At 41.9% G+C, this 15,833-nt stretch overlaps 1 protein-coding gene across 4 annotated transcripts in view; it reads left to right on the forward strand.

Moving 5' to 3' along the window:
• Positions 1 to 7,799: 7,799 nt before the first annotated feature.
• The window catches only part of runx1t1 (RUNX1 partner transcriptional co-repressor 1), a 68,315-nt gene continuing 60,281 nt past the window's right edge, over positions 7,800 to 15,833 (forward strand). For all 4 annotated transcript variants that reach the window (XM_024299747.2, XM_024299761.2, XM_024299754.2 and 1 more), the window contains exon 1: positions 7,800 to 8,212. In XM_024299747.2, the coding sequence (XP_024155515.1) occupies positions 8,185 to 8,212 (28 nt within the window). In that variant the 5' untranslated portion in view covers positions 7,800 to 8,184. The remainder of the gene's footprint in view (positions 8,213 to 15,833) is intronic.

Genomic DNA, 15,833 nt, shown 5'->3' on the forward strand with positions numbered 1-15,833 from the left:
AACGTATTTGTGCGCTGCCGAAAAAAGACCAGCACTTGGACCCCACTGACGACTAGAGTACGCTGTAAGGGCACCGCATGACAGCATCACCCGTACGTACAACTTTCATTAGCCTTACGAATACTCACAATACAATTACCACTACATTTTACTGATCCGAAAAATGATCCGAACCGTGAGTTTTGTGATCCGTTACAACCTTAATTACCACGTATGCGATAATGGTACATTCCATTTTCATGCGTCTTCCACATTCGTTCCATTAGCTCCTCCCACACTCGTCTGGGGCGTCAACTTTATGAACACTATAGAGTCCATCAGTGAATTTGATGGGCTTTGAAAAAGATTTAAACTTCCAAACATTTGTAACGTTAGCAATAAAAATTAATTTTACCTATTCAAATCCAAGACAATTTGACCAAATTAAAGTTTAGAGGTCAGTCTGCAGCTGCACATGGTGTTCACTGCCTGGACTGTAGCTTTACTTCAACTTTATTTTTGTAATTTTACTTCTTTTTGTGCTCCTAATCTCACAAATTTACAAGATTAAAAATTGTGAATTTCCAAGGTTTTTTTTATCATAAATATAAGAATTTTGTAAAAAAAAAAAAAAAAAAATGTGTGTGTGTCTGTGTGTGTCCTAATCTCATAATTTTACGAGATTCAAACCTTGTAATAATATTTTTTTCTTTGATGGGGGGGTCTTATTATTTATAAAGAAAAAAGTTGGAAATTTATGAGATTTGAAGTCGTGAATGTACTATTTTTTTCCCATAGATTTACAAATCTTGTAATTTTAGTTTTTTTCTTTTTTGGGGCTGGGGGGGGATCCTGATCTTGTAAATTTATACGAAAAAAGTCTAAAGTTTATGAGATTTAAAGTGGTGAATCTACTAGTTTTTTTTTCTAAATTTACAAATCTTGTAATTTTCCTTTCTTATTTTTTCTTTTTTTGGTGGCCCTGTACGTCGTCATAAACCTGGAACTTCAATTGGGAGAAAATGTATTTTATAACTCAGAGTTTTGTTTCTTTTTGCAATTATAAATCCCTTTTTTTTGTTATTGTGACACCACACCCTCGTTTGACTTAAAGTCTTTCGTCACAAATCAACACCGAGTAGCTGCTAAATTTTGTTGTTTTTTTTCCCCAAAATTCATCAAAATGCATCACTTGTGGTGTTGCACGTTAAAGGCTGGCTGCTTGGCCTGAAGTATCAAAATCAAGTGACACATAATTAAAGAGATTTTAATGACTCCTGTTTACTCTCTCTTGTTTATTTTTGTCCAAACACACCTTGTGTGTGTTTGTGTGTGAACGGCTGAGGGAACGTGTGTGACTCTGTTACAGGTGGCCGCCCAGTAGGTGGGAAAATGCAGGAAGTCTGCTTGTCTGTGTCCACATGTATCAGACGCAGCATGTTTTTCCCTTTCAGAGGCGAGGTATCCTGTACGAGTGTGTGTACTCCGGTGTGTGTGATTGTTGCCGATCGCACTGGGCGGCTGACTTCCAGGAACCCCTGCAGCAAAAACAGGCACTGTGTGTTTCCTGCTCTCGCACGCCGTTATCACAGGACGCACACACGCACGCATGCACGGATCATTGCCCTATTCTCTTTTCCCCTTGCAGGTTTCCTCAACGCCTATCCTTGTGCCTCCGGCTGTCAAGATGTTTCACAGTGATTGTCATGAGAGAACTTGTTCTCTGGGACCGTAGCAGAGGACGCAAATAGGCGAGGAGTGACGGCATCCTCGCAGTGCTGCTGCTTTTTTTTCTTTTTATTCTGGCCGCATTGGGCTGCTCGCTTTGACTCGGTACATTACCTCTGCATCTGCTCCAACCTTTCAAGTGTCCCATTCAGATGCCACTTCGTCCCCCCGCTCGCCTCCTTTTAGCAGGCGTGGTGCTTCATTTTCTTTCCCATTCCTTTTATTGCTCCATATTTCCATTTCTCACCATCTATTGGGATATCTATTTCCATGCCCTGCCCACCCATCTCGCGGCCCACTGTCTTTGTCAGAGGCAGACGTGAGATGTGGCAGACAGTACTGGATCGCCTTGGAGGATGCTCCGTAGCCCACCGCAGAAGCACTCCCGATGACAAAGGAGAGCTGGGGAGAGAAACACAAGAAAGACTCAAACACAATGGCAATGTTGCAAACAATTGCCATTAATGGCATCATCTATTTCCCGCAGAGGCTGTGCTGAGGGAACAATGAGGCCAATGTCGCAGGAGAGCTAGAAAGTCACAGGATTCTACATGCAGCACCGAAAAAAAGATAGTTGGGATTATACCTCATGAGCTAAATGGATTAAATCTGATTAAAATCAAAGTTTGATGCTTGTATTTTGCATCAAAGTTATAAATGTAGCTTTTATTGTTGTCATCTTTACATCTGAGTCTGAAGGGTTGCCATAAAGACCCTGAAACTGGTGATTTTAGTCGAAAGAAAAGCAGGAAAGATCCAGAAACAGATCACAGAAGCGAATGCCGAATAATGTTTTATGGGATGTTATGAACAGGCAATGAGACATGACTAGTTTGAGCGTGTAGTTCAAGTGGTTATCAGAGTTGTAAATGCGGCTCCTGCTCTGTGCTTTCTCTGGCTCTGCAGGCGAGATGACTTCCAGATGGTGAAGAGAAAGTGCCGGCCTCACCGTACTGCAGGCCAGCTTGGTGTCTGCTGAGGGAACAGTGGGGACTGGGAGTGTGCGAGTGGCTTTGTATTGAGTGCAGTTGAGCATATGTTTATTTATTTTTATTTTTTCCACTTCAGCTTTCTTCAACGACCATATGATGTTTGTCAGATCTAGGGTGACACTTTTTTACAAGCAGATAAGATTAGGCTACTAATTGATTTTACAATCAGTTTAGTTTTGAGGCAGATACAGTAGAGATGTCGTTAATAAACAGTCAGAATATCTTAAGTTTTAAGCCTATCAGATGGAGATTATTGACAGTATTTGTACTCAGTCATGCTTTACAGTTAGAACTTTCAATCTCTAAACGTTTATTTTGGTCAGACTCTCACAGGAAATGAAAACTCAATTGGGCCCAATAACAAAATTATCCACCAAGATTCCTAGGAGATGTCTGTGTGGACCATTGGCTGTAAAAGACAGCTGGACTGGGTGAGTGTGACATCATCCATAAAAAATGGCTTCCTTCAATTCGGTTGATATTTTTCGCCGTTTTTCGCCACGTTGAAACCAGGAGTCATCAGTAAGCGGTGATTGGTCCGAGTCTGTCTCGATGGAAGTCAACACCACTAAGAGAATCTGTCAATCAAACATTTCAAATGTTCAACGTGAGACCAAATATTCATATTGAGGTGTCTGATTGGTCAGTTTATTACTTGAATAACTTGCACTAAATAAAAGATATAATAAAAAATGAGATGTTTAAAAAAGTATTAGAGCACGAATGGTTATTTACTTATAATGTTCATTAATGAACATCTATTCAGAGTCATAGATGTACATGTACCAGATTATAGCAAGCATGCTAATATACATCTTAGTCCCTTGGCGGGTACAAAGAGATCAGCAAAGGACAGGGCAATAAATCCTCCACACATACTCAGTCACATCCTGTGAAAGCACAAAACAGTAAAGTACATCACAAGACAATAGTAAAAGGTTCAAATCCGTATATAAAACATAATAGAAGCATATCATAGGACAAAGGAATAATACATAGTTAAAATTAGCATAAAATCACAAGAAAGACATCACAGCCCAGGAGTCGGTGATTACATGATTGTTTTTTTTTTCTCTTCAAGAATTGAAAGAAGAATTTTGAATGTTTGTCAGGTGAGACACAGCGTTTTGTTGGAATGTAGTTTTCCTGAGTGGAACCTCACAGTCCCCTCTAGAGGAGGCTCTGGTCCTAGGACCACTGTGAGCCTCCTCTTTTTGGAAGAAAGTTAGACAGGAGGCGGGGCAAGTCGCACCTTATACATCAAATATTCATATTTAAAAGGTTATTCTGACAAATAGAATGACTGAGTAAAAGTTGTTTAATTCTCAATAGAAATCTATGGGATTTTTTTCAGTGCAACCAGAGGGGCGGAGTCATTCAGACCAGCTCTCATTTACAGTCAGTGGTATGTACTTGCTTGTACATTCACTAAAAGATTCTGAAAAATTCAATTCATTTATGAGATAAAAAGAAGTTTGCATTTCATGGAGTTAATTAGATTCTAACAATATATGAGGATTTTGTGATTTATTGTGGATTTTGTTCTATTTGGTCATAAGTTACCCTCGTCAGTCACACCAGTTTCAGGTTTGACCTGATCCACAGCTGTCTAGTTCAGTTAATTGCCCCCAGACTATGTAAGTGTTTTGTTTTTAGGTAATCTGCTCTGTTCTGTTCCACTCTTTATGTTTCTCCATGATTTTGGTAAATTTATCAAATATTCTGTTTCTGTCTTCTAAGTTTAGGTCCTACGCCACTTATACCTGGCAGAATATGCTAAGAATTTGTGTAAATTCCTTTGAAGTGTGTTACATCCTGATACAAAAAACATGTATTAATATTAGTGGTGCAAACAGAGATGAACTGCTGGAAAAACTCCTCAATTTTGTCAATTTACAGTCTAAACGGTGCTTTGTGGTCTTTATAAAAGGCTGCTGGTTTCTAAACAAATTGCCTTCATTTATATATATATATATATATATTTATATATATGCACACACAACACATGTTCAACACTTTATTCCTGTCTAGAAAGGACTAAGTGCTTAACTTTCAGGGGAGCCAGCAGAGTCCCCTGACAAAACCTGCTGTGCTGGGTACCAAAGTGGCTCTACCACCCTGGAGGATTTTTTCATGTATTTGAAGAACTCAGAACTGTTTGTCAGATATTTTGTCCAAAAAATTCATGACATTGATAATCAGTTTTTTAAAGACTCACTGCGATCATCTTGTGAAAGTGTTCCCCATGATCTTTTAATGATGATTATACTGTTTTTAGCCAAAATCAATCAACCTGCGTCATTTTCTAGGACATAGTTTCTGCAGACCGGACAGATTGATTAGAAATTTTGGTCTTAATTGTGGGCATGGCTGTAGCCAAGGAGAAACCCTTCTTCCACTTCCCATCACCAATCTGTTAACACAATCTTCCACTAGCTTACAGCCCCTCACACCCCCACCTAACATTACCAGGAATTTATTGCACAAAAAGTGAACAATATCAGAGTTATCCACCCAAACAGTTTTGAGCCAGATGCCACGTGACTTCATGAGGGTGGCCTGAGGGCCTGACGTCCTGTAGTGGGCCCTCTGCTCACTGCCCAGCACCGTAGAGCTCCACTGGCATTTCCTCAAGAACACCAGAATTGACAAGTCCACCACTGGCGCCCTGTACTTTTCACAGACGAGAGCAGGTTCACCCTGAGCACCTGTGATAGACGTGAAAGAGTCTGGAGAACACAAGGAGAACGTTATGCTGCCTGCAACGTGGTTCAACATGACAGGTTTGGTGGTGGGTCAGTGATGGTCTGGGGAGGCATATCCATGGAGGGACGCACAGACCTCTACTGCCTAGGAAATGGTGCTCTGACTGCCATAAGGTATCCAGATGAAATCCTTGAACCCATTGTCAGACCCTACGCTGGTGCAGTAGGTCCTGGTTTCCTCCTAATGCACGACAATGCCCGGCCTCACGTGGCAAGAGTATGCAGGCAGTACCTGGAGGATGAAGGAACTGAAACAATTGAATGGCCTTCACGATCCCAGGACTTAAACCCAATAGAACATCTCTGGGACATTATGTTTGGGTCCATTAGGCACCGCCAGGTTGCTCCTCAGACTGTACAACAGCTCAGGGATGAACTCACAGAGATGTGGGAGGAAATGCCATAAGACACCATCCGTCATATCATTAGGAGCATGCCGGGACGTTGTCAAGCATGCATACAAGCTGGTGGGGGCCACACAAGATACTGGAAAGCACTTTGAGTTACAGAAATTAAGTTTTGGAAAAAATGGACTAGCCTGCCACATCTTCATTTCACTCTGATTTTATGGAGTCTACACAATTGAGCCTATGTAGGCTGAAAACTTTTATTTCCATTAAAAGACTTGGCATCCTTTTGTTCCTAAGACACTGCCCTGTCGTTATTTGTATAGATATCCAACTTCATATTGAGATCTGATGTATCTAATGTGTTTCTTTAAAGTGCTCCTTTCTTTTTTGTGAGCAGTGTACTGTATATATATATCTATATATATATATATATAGATATATATATATATATATAGATATATATATATATATTGTTACGTGCTGCTGCTGTCTGGCCTCTTTCCCATCCCAGTTCCCTTTTGGCTCACCTGGCAGGTGTGGCCAATGTGCCTTGATTGGCAGGTGGTGTCCATTTAAGCCAGAGGCGGCCACACCAAGCCAGGCAGGGAGCAGAGCAGCAGGCTGGGTGGTGGTCTGGGTTACATTTGTCCTCAGCAATCTTAGATTGCTGGGTTTTGTTGTGTTAGTTTGGGGTTGGGCCTTGGTAGTTCTGATTTGTGGGCTTTGTTTAATTTCTGTTTGATTAGGTAGTTTTGTTAGGCAGCCCTTAGCAGGGAGCTGCTGGCTCCGACGGTCGTCATGGCTGGGTCAGCAGTCTCCCTGGTTTCTTTTTCTTTTGGCCAAGGTTCCAACTCCGTTTTGGTTTGTTCTTTTTAACCTTAACCACTAATTTCTTTGCTTCTTTTCAGGACACAGGTTTTCTGTTTATTTAAATAAACTGTGTTCCTTTTATGTTGGTGTCCACTCTTTAATGTTATTGTCCCCTTAGATGGTCATCCCCTAGACTCCGGGCCAGTTTATTATTGGGGACGTAACATATGGGGGCTCGTCCGGGAGAGGGTCCGGGTTCAGATCCCGGACGAGCCCCCAATTATGTTACGTCCACAAGTGTCTAGGGCTGGATGGTTCGTAACATAAGAACTCAAAATCAGTTAAGTTTACATTTTTTATTAGATATGAAGTGGAGGAGGGAAGGTAGGGACCAAGGTTGGGCCAAAGGAATGAAAACAAAACAAAACACAGCCTGGCTATCACTACTCTAAAACAAAAACAAGAAAACAAAAGTCAAACTGAATCATCTAAAAATTGGGGTCAAAAACTTACAGGGGTGGCACCAACCAACTTACCTAGTGTGTTTAACAGTAGGCAAGCTATGTGAGGTGTACAGGGTACCCTGTCTTACCTGTCCACAAACCTCCCACACACTCCAACAGAAAGCAAATGAGCTACACATTAATCAGTTCAGCATAGAGCAAAGGAAGAGCCCTCCTTCCCAGAGATCTTGCTCAGCTTTTATGTCATCCAGGTAGCCTGGAGCCTGATTGGAGTGCTCGTCATGTCTGCCAGGTGTCTCCAATCAGCCAAGGTGCAGCTCAGCCCATGCAGAGGAAGGAGGGAGAAAAACAATGAAACTCTGCATGTAACAATATATATATATATATATATATTAGTCAGTGTGGATTTAATGAACTAATTTATTTTTTGTGAAGAAGCTTGGACTTGTTAAAATTGGTTGGGAATTGACTATCTCATGTTCTGAAATGCTTGAACCTGCTTTAGAACACACAGAAAGCTGCTGTCCAGTCGCCCTCCTCCTCCTCCTCCTCCTCTTCCTCCTCAGTCCCGCCCATCGCCACCTGGCTCTGCTGCGCACCGCCGACTGGAGGCAGAGCGTCGCTACTCCTCTTCCCCGCGCCACCAGAGAAGCAGCACAAGGAGCAAAAAGACGGAGCGAGTGCGCGTGATCCTTTTCCTCCTCGAATTCTGAAGCCAAACCATCTGTACGGGAAAAAAGGAGGATATTTTTTTGTTTCTGTTGGGAAGAAATTGAGACAAGAGGAGAAAGCAGACGCGCTCCTCTGCGCATCAGCCGCAGCATCTCTCCATCCCTCCTCCTGCGCCTTTTTTTTTTTTTTTCAAAACAAGACTTCCACCCAGAACATCACCCCCCTGAGGTGTCCCTCCTTTCGTTTTTTATTCTCTTTCACTGGAGTTTGAACCTCGTTTCTGAGATTTTTGGAAGTGTATTATCGCCTCAGCGCGCACAGCGGGCTGGACTCTCCTCGTCTTCCCGGCGCACAGGCGGATCATCGAGGGGAGCGCGCACGCGGAGTCTGGAAATTATTTATCCCTCTCACATCAGCAAACCGCATGGTGGGAATTTCTGCCTCCTTTCAGTGTAAGTGCGCTCTGATCATGCTGAGATGACGGTTCTGTCTTTGTGCGACGCTGATTGTGAAGAAAAAGGTTCCAAAGAAAGAAAAATGATTTGTAAAAAGCCCATAAAACAAAGTGCTGCTTTTATTTTGATGCAAAATGTTATTACTTTGTTGTATATCAGTGAAATTTAGAGTTAAATGTGTCATTAAATTAATTCAACAATAGAAATTATCGCTAAAAATGACTTTTTATGATAGAAGATCTGTGATTTTTGTCCCAGAACTATCATTTTTATGTTACCATTAATGGCGAAGACTCTTATATTACTTAAAAAAAAGAATGTCAATGAATAAAAAATATTTGATAAGATATTTTTTCAAACTCAGAGCAACAAGCAGATTTCCAGTTTGTTTCCATTTTGCGCATCCGAGAGCGTCTCCATGCGCAGGGCGCGCGCCTCCCTTCAGGCAACAGGCAACTTTAAACCCCGAAACTTATATGTCAATTAGTTTCTAAGACATAATTATCTGGAATGAACTCTTCAGTGAAGGAACTCTTTGCTCCTCTTTTTTAAATCTATTTTTTTTCCTTTTAAACCACTTTCTCATCTCAAAAGAAGAACATAAATAGAAGCAAAATGCTTATTTCAATGTATAACTCCTTTTTTTTATTTAATGGAGCAGAGGTTGAAATGAGAGGCTTGGGGCTATATTTACCCCACTGGGAATCTTTTGCTCCAGCTGGGAAAAGAGCAGACGTGCGGGTTAGGGAGGGAAGCTGCTGTGGCACAATCTGCTGTCCATGGCAGACTGTTCTCACGCCTCAGATTAGAGAGGAAGGGAAAATATCCACTGCAGAACCAAAAAGCTCTTTTCTTAACGCAGAGGATCACATTACAGGACCAAAAAAACGTGATATTTTAGCATGTGATTGTCCAAAATACTTGTTTATTTTTTTATTTACATTTTGAAATGATTTTTTAGTAGATTATTGTAAGTTTTCTGAGTAGAATCTGCCCTCCAGGGTTGATTTTTATGCCTTTCTGAGACGTCCATTATAGTGGTGAGGCCATTACCCGGTGTGTGTTTTGAGATAAAGAGAGAAAAAAGGACTAAATGAAAGGCAAACACAGCTATAGTGATGAGGAGGGAGGGAATGATAAGCGGCTGTTTGCAGGTTATCACTGTTTGTTTGTGTGCATGCACATGTGTGTGCGCATGTGTGTGTAAACAGGCTTTACATTAACGATAACCGGGCTGCGGTCCGAGCTCTGCAGCACCGGCTAGCACTTCCAGGGGCCATCTGCCCAGCCACCAGCCTGCCTCACACCTGTTCTCCCTCCTCCTCCTCCTCCTCCTCCTCCTCCTCCTCCTCCCATCTCGGAGGCTGAGGGGTCAAACGCATCAGACACATGGACGGCAGCCATTTCACTCCCACCTTTTATATGAAAACATTCACACACACTCACCTTGTTTCACGTTGTGTTGCTTGGCTTCACACGCACTCAATCTGTTGTGCAGATGACACACTCAAACCCCTCGCTTGGGTTCCTCCAACATCCTCGTATTTTTCCCCGATTTATGTTTCATGTTGAGCAAATCACAGATCCCCTCCTGCAGACGATGAGGTGGCATTATTGTTGTTTGGGAGGGTTGGGGTGGGGGTGCGTGGCACACACGCTTCCCCTTCAGCAGAGATTTACACACTGAGGCTGCAGTGCTGTGATGTAATTACAAAAGCCTTCTTTGAAGTGTGACACGCAGACGTTTGGGCGCCGTCCAGGTTTGCTGTAGAAGTGATGTTGACTCAGTTAATCTTGTCTTTCTGTCTCAGCTGGAAGACTTTCACTGCATGGAGTGTCGTTTAACAGCCTCATCCAACAGAACGACGAAGCATCAGATCAGCAGTTTTAAATTAGCAGAAGTATCAGGTTTCTTCCTTTAATATTAAAAATGTGACTTTTTAAGGTAAAATAGATCAATTCTCATTTGTAAAACGGGTTTTTAAGACATTTTATTTGCATCTTATGGACATATACATGACTTGATATAGTTTTACCCAAGAAAAATAAAGATTTTTTGACCATTTTAGCAGTTTTTTTTTTTTTACTTTCCTTTCTATGTCCATAAAGTTGTTCACGTTTGAAGACCGTCTTGTGTTTGAGATCTGGGTCAGATTTGTCGCCAAATGTCAGTCACTGAACCTGGACACTAAAACCAGTCTCCCGTGCAAAATGTATAGATCTGCTCTCATTATTCACAGCCGTCTGTTACCAAGTCTCAGAGTGAATTATAGATGGGATGGCGGTGCGCACACGCGCACACACCCATGCCGCTGTAGATCGATGAGCCCATTGATGTTATCAACGAGAGGGCACCACTCTCACTGCTTATTGAATTTCATCTCTCGTGAAAGAGCAGCAGTGAAATAAAAAAATAAAGCATTGCAGGCGGGGGGGTGTGTGTGGGTCAGTGTGTGTGCGAACAAGACCTTTGTTTTATTAAGGTTGTAAGTTTTTATAGGAGCTTATTTAACGTCAAAGTCAACAGTGAGCACCACCAACTGATTTTATTTGGTCCTATTTTTTCTCCGGTTACCACAAGGCTTAAAGGGGACGACACCGGAATAATAATAAAAGCGTCTAATGCTACACACACACCGGGCATGTGTCGCACTTTCAGGAATGTGGATTCTTTAATGGACTTTTTCTTTCCAATTTGTGTCAGCCTTAAGCCACAACTTCTCCCTATCGCTACATTTAGACCTCCAAGTGGAGAGAAATGGTAGAAATAGTGTCTTTAAATTTGGACATTTCTACTGCTTAATGATGTCATCAATAGTCGCCAGTCATCTACGTAAGCGCGTAGTGGCCAGCACTTGAAAAATAGATATATGACAGATGACTGGATCTGAGTTGCTTCTCTACGCCAACAGCTTCTCCTTATTCTGACAATAATTTCTCCAAGCGGAGAGATTTGGATAAAAAAACAGTCTTCGGAATTCTGACTGCTTGATGATGTCATCAATAGTTACCAGTCATCTACGTTAACATGTAGATGCTAGCGCTCAGAAAATATGTATAAGAAAGACTTGGACCGAATCCAAGTTACTTCCCTACCGCAGTTTCTCCCCATCCCTACATTTAGGGATAGTATCTTTAATTTTGGACAATACGATAATCCCTCCAAGCGCAGAAATATGGCAAAAATACAATCTATGTCTGAATTCCCCCCTACTCACTATATAGTGCGTTCACCATTTTCTAGTGCTGTCCAAATCTACTGATTCCAAAATCGAGTGCACTAGAAACTTCCCAGAAGTCTTTAAATCTGGACGTTAACACCACTCGATGACATCATCAACAGTCGCCAGTCATCTATGTTAGTGAGTAGCTTTCGAAAAAAAAAAAAACCCTTCAGACACCACTACAGCTCCAAATGTCCCTATAATAATTTTCTGGTGGGGCACATTATTAATTTCTCCTACATGATCAATTGTCAAACGCTTGGTACCTCCATGAATTAAAAAGAACGCCACTCACACCTCACTTCCAAATCCGAGTCACTGATTGGTCAACTGGCTAAACCTTTAACACACGTTCAATAGTATTTTGTATGTAGAGCTTGTTAAAATGATAGTGATTCGTGAACACAAGAGTTCTAAACATGGACATTTATGTGGACTTTTCATTAAAAGTGGTCGCCTAATACTGAGTCCGGGGTGATCGTAGCGTTAAAAAATTTTTTTTGCTCCTCACCCTTAGGTTAAAGAAACTTCATTAGGACCGCAAAGTTTAGAGCAGAACACGAGCTGATGGACCCATACAGACAGTATAAACATGTACTGCATACTGTCCTGCATTTAGTGATCACTCACTCCTCTGTATATACACTGGGATTGAGTTGCTAATTAACTTTACTTTCTCTGACTGTATCGCTTGCAAGCAGACGGCCTCACACACACACACACACACACACACACACACACACACACTTTTGAGTCTCCCTCTCTCTGTCTGTCCCCAAGCTCGCTCGCTCTCATCCTCTGTTTATTTTCCTGCCTCCATCTGGAGTTGGCTGATATTGTAATCGCCCTAATGCACATTGCCGTCCTCACTCACACACACAGGCACACTAACATGCACCCATACAATGTGCCATCCTGACAAGCCCCCCCTTTCGTATTCAAGAAGATAAGCTCCTGGAAGTGATTGTGTGTGTGTGTGAGCACACATGCAGGTGTTCATACAGTATGCCTCATGAATACAAAAGGACACACAAGTGTGTTTCCCCCTGCATTCTGCCAAAGGTAATGATATTGAATAGGCGCCTGGTTGTGATGTGGAGCGGCGATAATGCGCCCGAGTGAAGATGTTAGCCGTTATCGCTCACCTCCTCGATATTCACCTGTCACCCAATTTGCATTTAAAGATTAGACGTCGGGTAGGAGAGGAATTCGGGAGTGCTGGGGAGTCTGTTTGTGTGGCGGCACGACTTTAAATATGTATTTTCTTTTTCAGCTTTTTAGAAGATTGCTTGGAAAAGAGATATATATGTGTGTGTCATCTCTGATAGCTTTTGTTTTAGGACTCTGCAGGAACACACAAATGATAGATTGGAGGAGTGACACCTTAACCCATTCGCATGAGAGCAATTAAACTAAAAAAGACAATATATTGGCTTGCTACCACTCCACATAACCTGACTGTAGAAGTTCTTGTCTCATTTGCGCACAAGAGGTGTGCGAAACAGACAGAAAGGCAGACAAACTGAAAAAGGCAGACACAAAGAGAAGCATGTTGAAGGTGGGGGAGAAGCTTCAGCATTTTAATCACCTTAACTAAGGTTTCTCCATCAAAACATTTCTCTTTCTGTCTTTTTCCAACATTGCAGCCATCTTATCAGCCTACAAGCTGGAGTTCTGGGTTCTCTCATTAATTTTGACATATGGGGACAGTAAAAAAAAAAAAATGGGCGATTGCTTTGGCTAGCCTGTTAAAAAAGGAGTGAATTTAAGATCAGCAGGCAGGGATTGAGAGAAAAGGGAGAAGTGTGGATCAATAGCTGCAGACTGTGAACCCTGCGTTTTTGTTTTTTTCATCCTCAGAGTATTGACAGTCAATTACATCCAGGAGAAAAGAGAAAGTCTGTATTTGCTGGAAAGATGTGCAGACGCTCCTGTTTGTGACTCTCTCAGCGGTGGGTTTCCCTAAATACGAATCTAAAACGCAGTTGCTGACTACAATTCCGAACATATCTGACTCCCAGCAGCTCCAAGTCCTTTATTTACCACGAGCAGACACAATTAAATCATTGTTTCCTCTTCTTGTTAAAATCAAACCACCGCGGCGGAATAATGAGGTTCCTTCCTTTTGTGCTTGAATTTGACTTGCATGATGGTTATTGTAGGATAAGAGGGCTTCCAGCTGTAGTCACTTAGTGTCACAGACTAACAGAGGGACGGGACAATAGGATGACAGTCGCTCGCCCCCATCTGATTGTTTTGTTGTCAAACCGACAGCAGACGCCTCAAACGGTAAACGCCGAGCGTCAATTATTTTGAGAAAGGCCCATTTGAGAAATTGCTCTGAAGAATACGAGGTGGAGTGGGAGAGGGGACAGTGGGGGTTACATAAAGAAATCAAAGGAGCTGCCCCATTTTCTCAAAATGGGGCCGAGTAAAAGGCCCATTTTGTTTAACTTATAGTGCATTGTGTTCCAACATGTACCCCCTCTTTAAAAGCATTTGTAGCCACCCTGCTAGGTGTGGATTCACTTTTAGCAAAGGAGTTTTTAATGACAATATGTTTTCCAAAACACATTTTTATTGGACAGTTTTTTCATGATTCATAAATATTATATCTTCTGCTTTGAAATTACTGCAGAAACTTACAGCAGTGGAGTTGAACAGTATGCATGACTGAAAATATTTTTAAAAACCCAATGAAAATTGGGTTTTTCACTTGATCTTGTAGCATTTCTCTGATGATGGAGTACATGTATACAGACAATTTGGCTTAAAATCACCGTTCTAAATATTTCTTACTCAATTCAATGTGAATTGAATTGAATCGGGAGCATGAACGTTGTTGAAAAAAGCTTGTAGATGTGAAGTAGAAACTCTAACGGCAAGCCACAAGCTCCTGCTGTGCTCTATCATGATCCATCATGATAGAGAAGATCCACTTTTAGACGACTTGATCCATTTGTTTCCTCGTCTGAGCTGGCATCTGGATTAAACTGGATCGCTCGATATTGCCCGCCGTTTGTTATACCCATAATGTGAGGTTGGGATGTTTGCTAGCAGCAGAGAGTTTACTGTCAACAGATGGATGATGGGAAGGGGGCGTGCTTAGACTACAGTCACATATCCAGAAATTCTTTTTGAGAGGGACCTGGTTGTAGGTAAGGGTAACAGTTAGGGTATGGGTTATGGTTAGGTTATGGTTATGCTTAACCGTAACCCTTGCCTTAACCGTTACCACCCTTAACCATAATCCATACCCTAACGTAACCCTTACCTTAACCACAACCTAACCATAATCCATACCCTAACCGTAACCCATACCCTAACCATAACCCATACCTTAACTGTAGTCATAACCCATACCGTGACTTTAACCCATACCCTAACCATAACCCATACCCTAACCCTAACTATTACCTTAACCATAACCATAACCCATACCCTAACTATAACCCATACCCTAACCATAACCCATACCTTAACTGTAGTCATAACCCATACCGTGGCTTTAACCCATACCCTAACCATAACCCATACCTTAACTATAGTCATAACCCATTCCGTGACTGTAACCTATACCCTAACCATAACCCATACCTTAACTGTAGTCATAACCCATACCGTGGCTTTAACCCATACCCTAACCATAACCCATACCTTAACTGTAGTCATAACCCATTCCGTGACTGTAACCTATACCCTAACCATAACCCATACTTTAACTATAGTCATAACCCATACCGTAACTGTAATCCATACCCTAACCATAACCCATACCGTAACCATAACCATAACCTAACCATAATCCATACCCTAACTGTAACCCTTACATCAACCATAACTGTAAGCCATACCCTAACTATAACCCATACCATAACCATAACCTAACCATAACCCATACCATAACCATAACTGTAAGCCATACCCTAACCCTAACCGTAACACAGTTCTGGTGTTTTTCTAGGGTAGGAGCGTGAACTTCTTTTGAGTGAACTTTCGTCGAGGACCTTTTGGCTAATGGTGCTCTTGAGTTTTTAGCAACTTCGACAGGTGACTGCGGGGGGGCAGCACTTGTAATTGGTAGTCGTACTCTTACACAGAGGTTTAAAGAAATAGTTAACATTTTTACAGCAACCGGACGATTTTTCTCTAAAAGTTGACATCGGTCAGTGACTGCCCGGCACGTTTCAAGGTTGCGTGGGGGCAGTACAGTGACAAGCAAGGATGGCGCCATTCCGATCTATGTTGGTGGCAGCCGGATTTCTGGCCAGCAACAGGTCTAAGTGGTTGATGTGTAAATGTCTTCAGGTGGTGGCCGTCCATATTAAGGGCCACTGTCCAGGAGCATATAAAAAAACAGACAATTCTGGACAACTGACTGCCATCATCTACAT

Source organism: Oryzias melastigma, linkage group LG11, assembly GCF_002922805.2.
Source record: "Oryzias melastigma strain HK-1 linkage group LG11, ASM292280v2, whole genome shotgun sequence".
In the NCBI taxonomy this organism is placed as follows: Eukaryota; Metazoa; Chordata; class Actinopteri; order Beloniformes; family Adrianichthyidae; genus Oryzias; species Oryzias melastigma.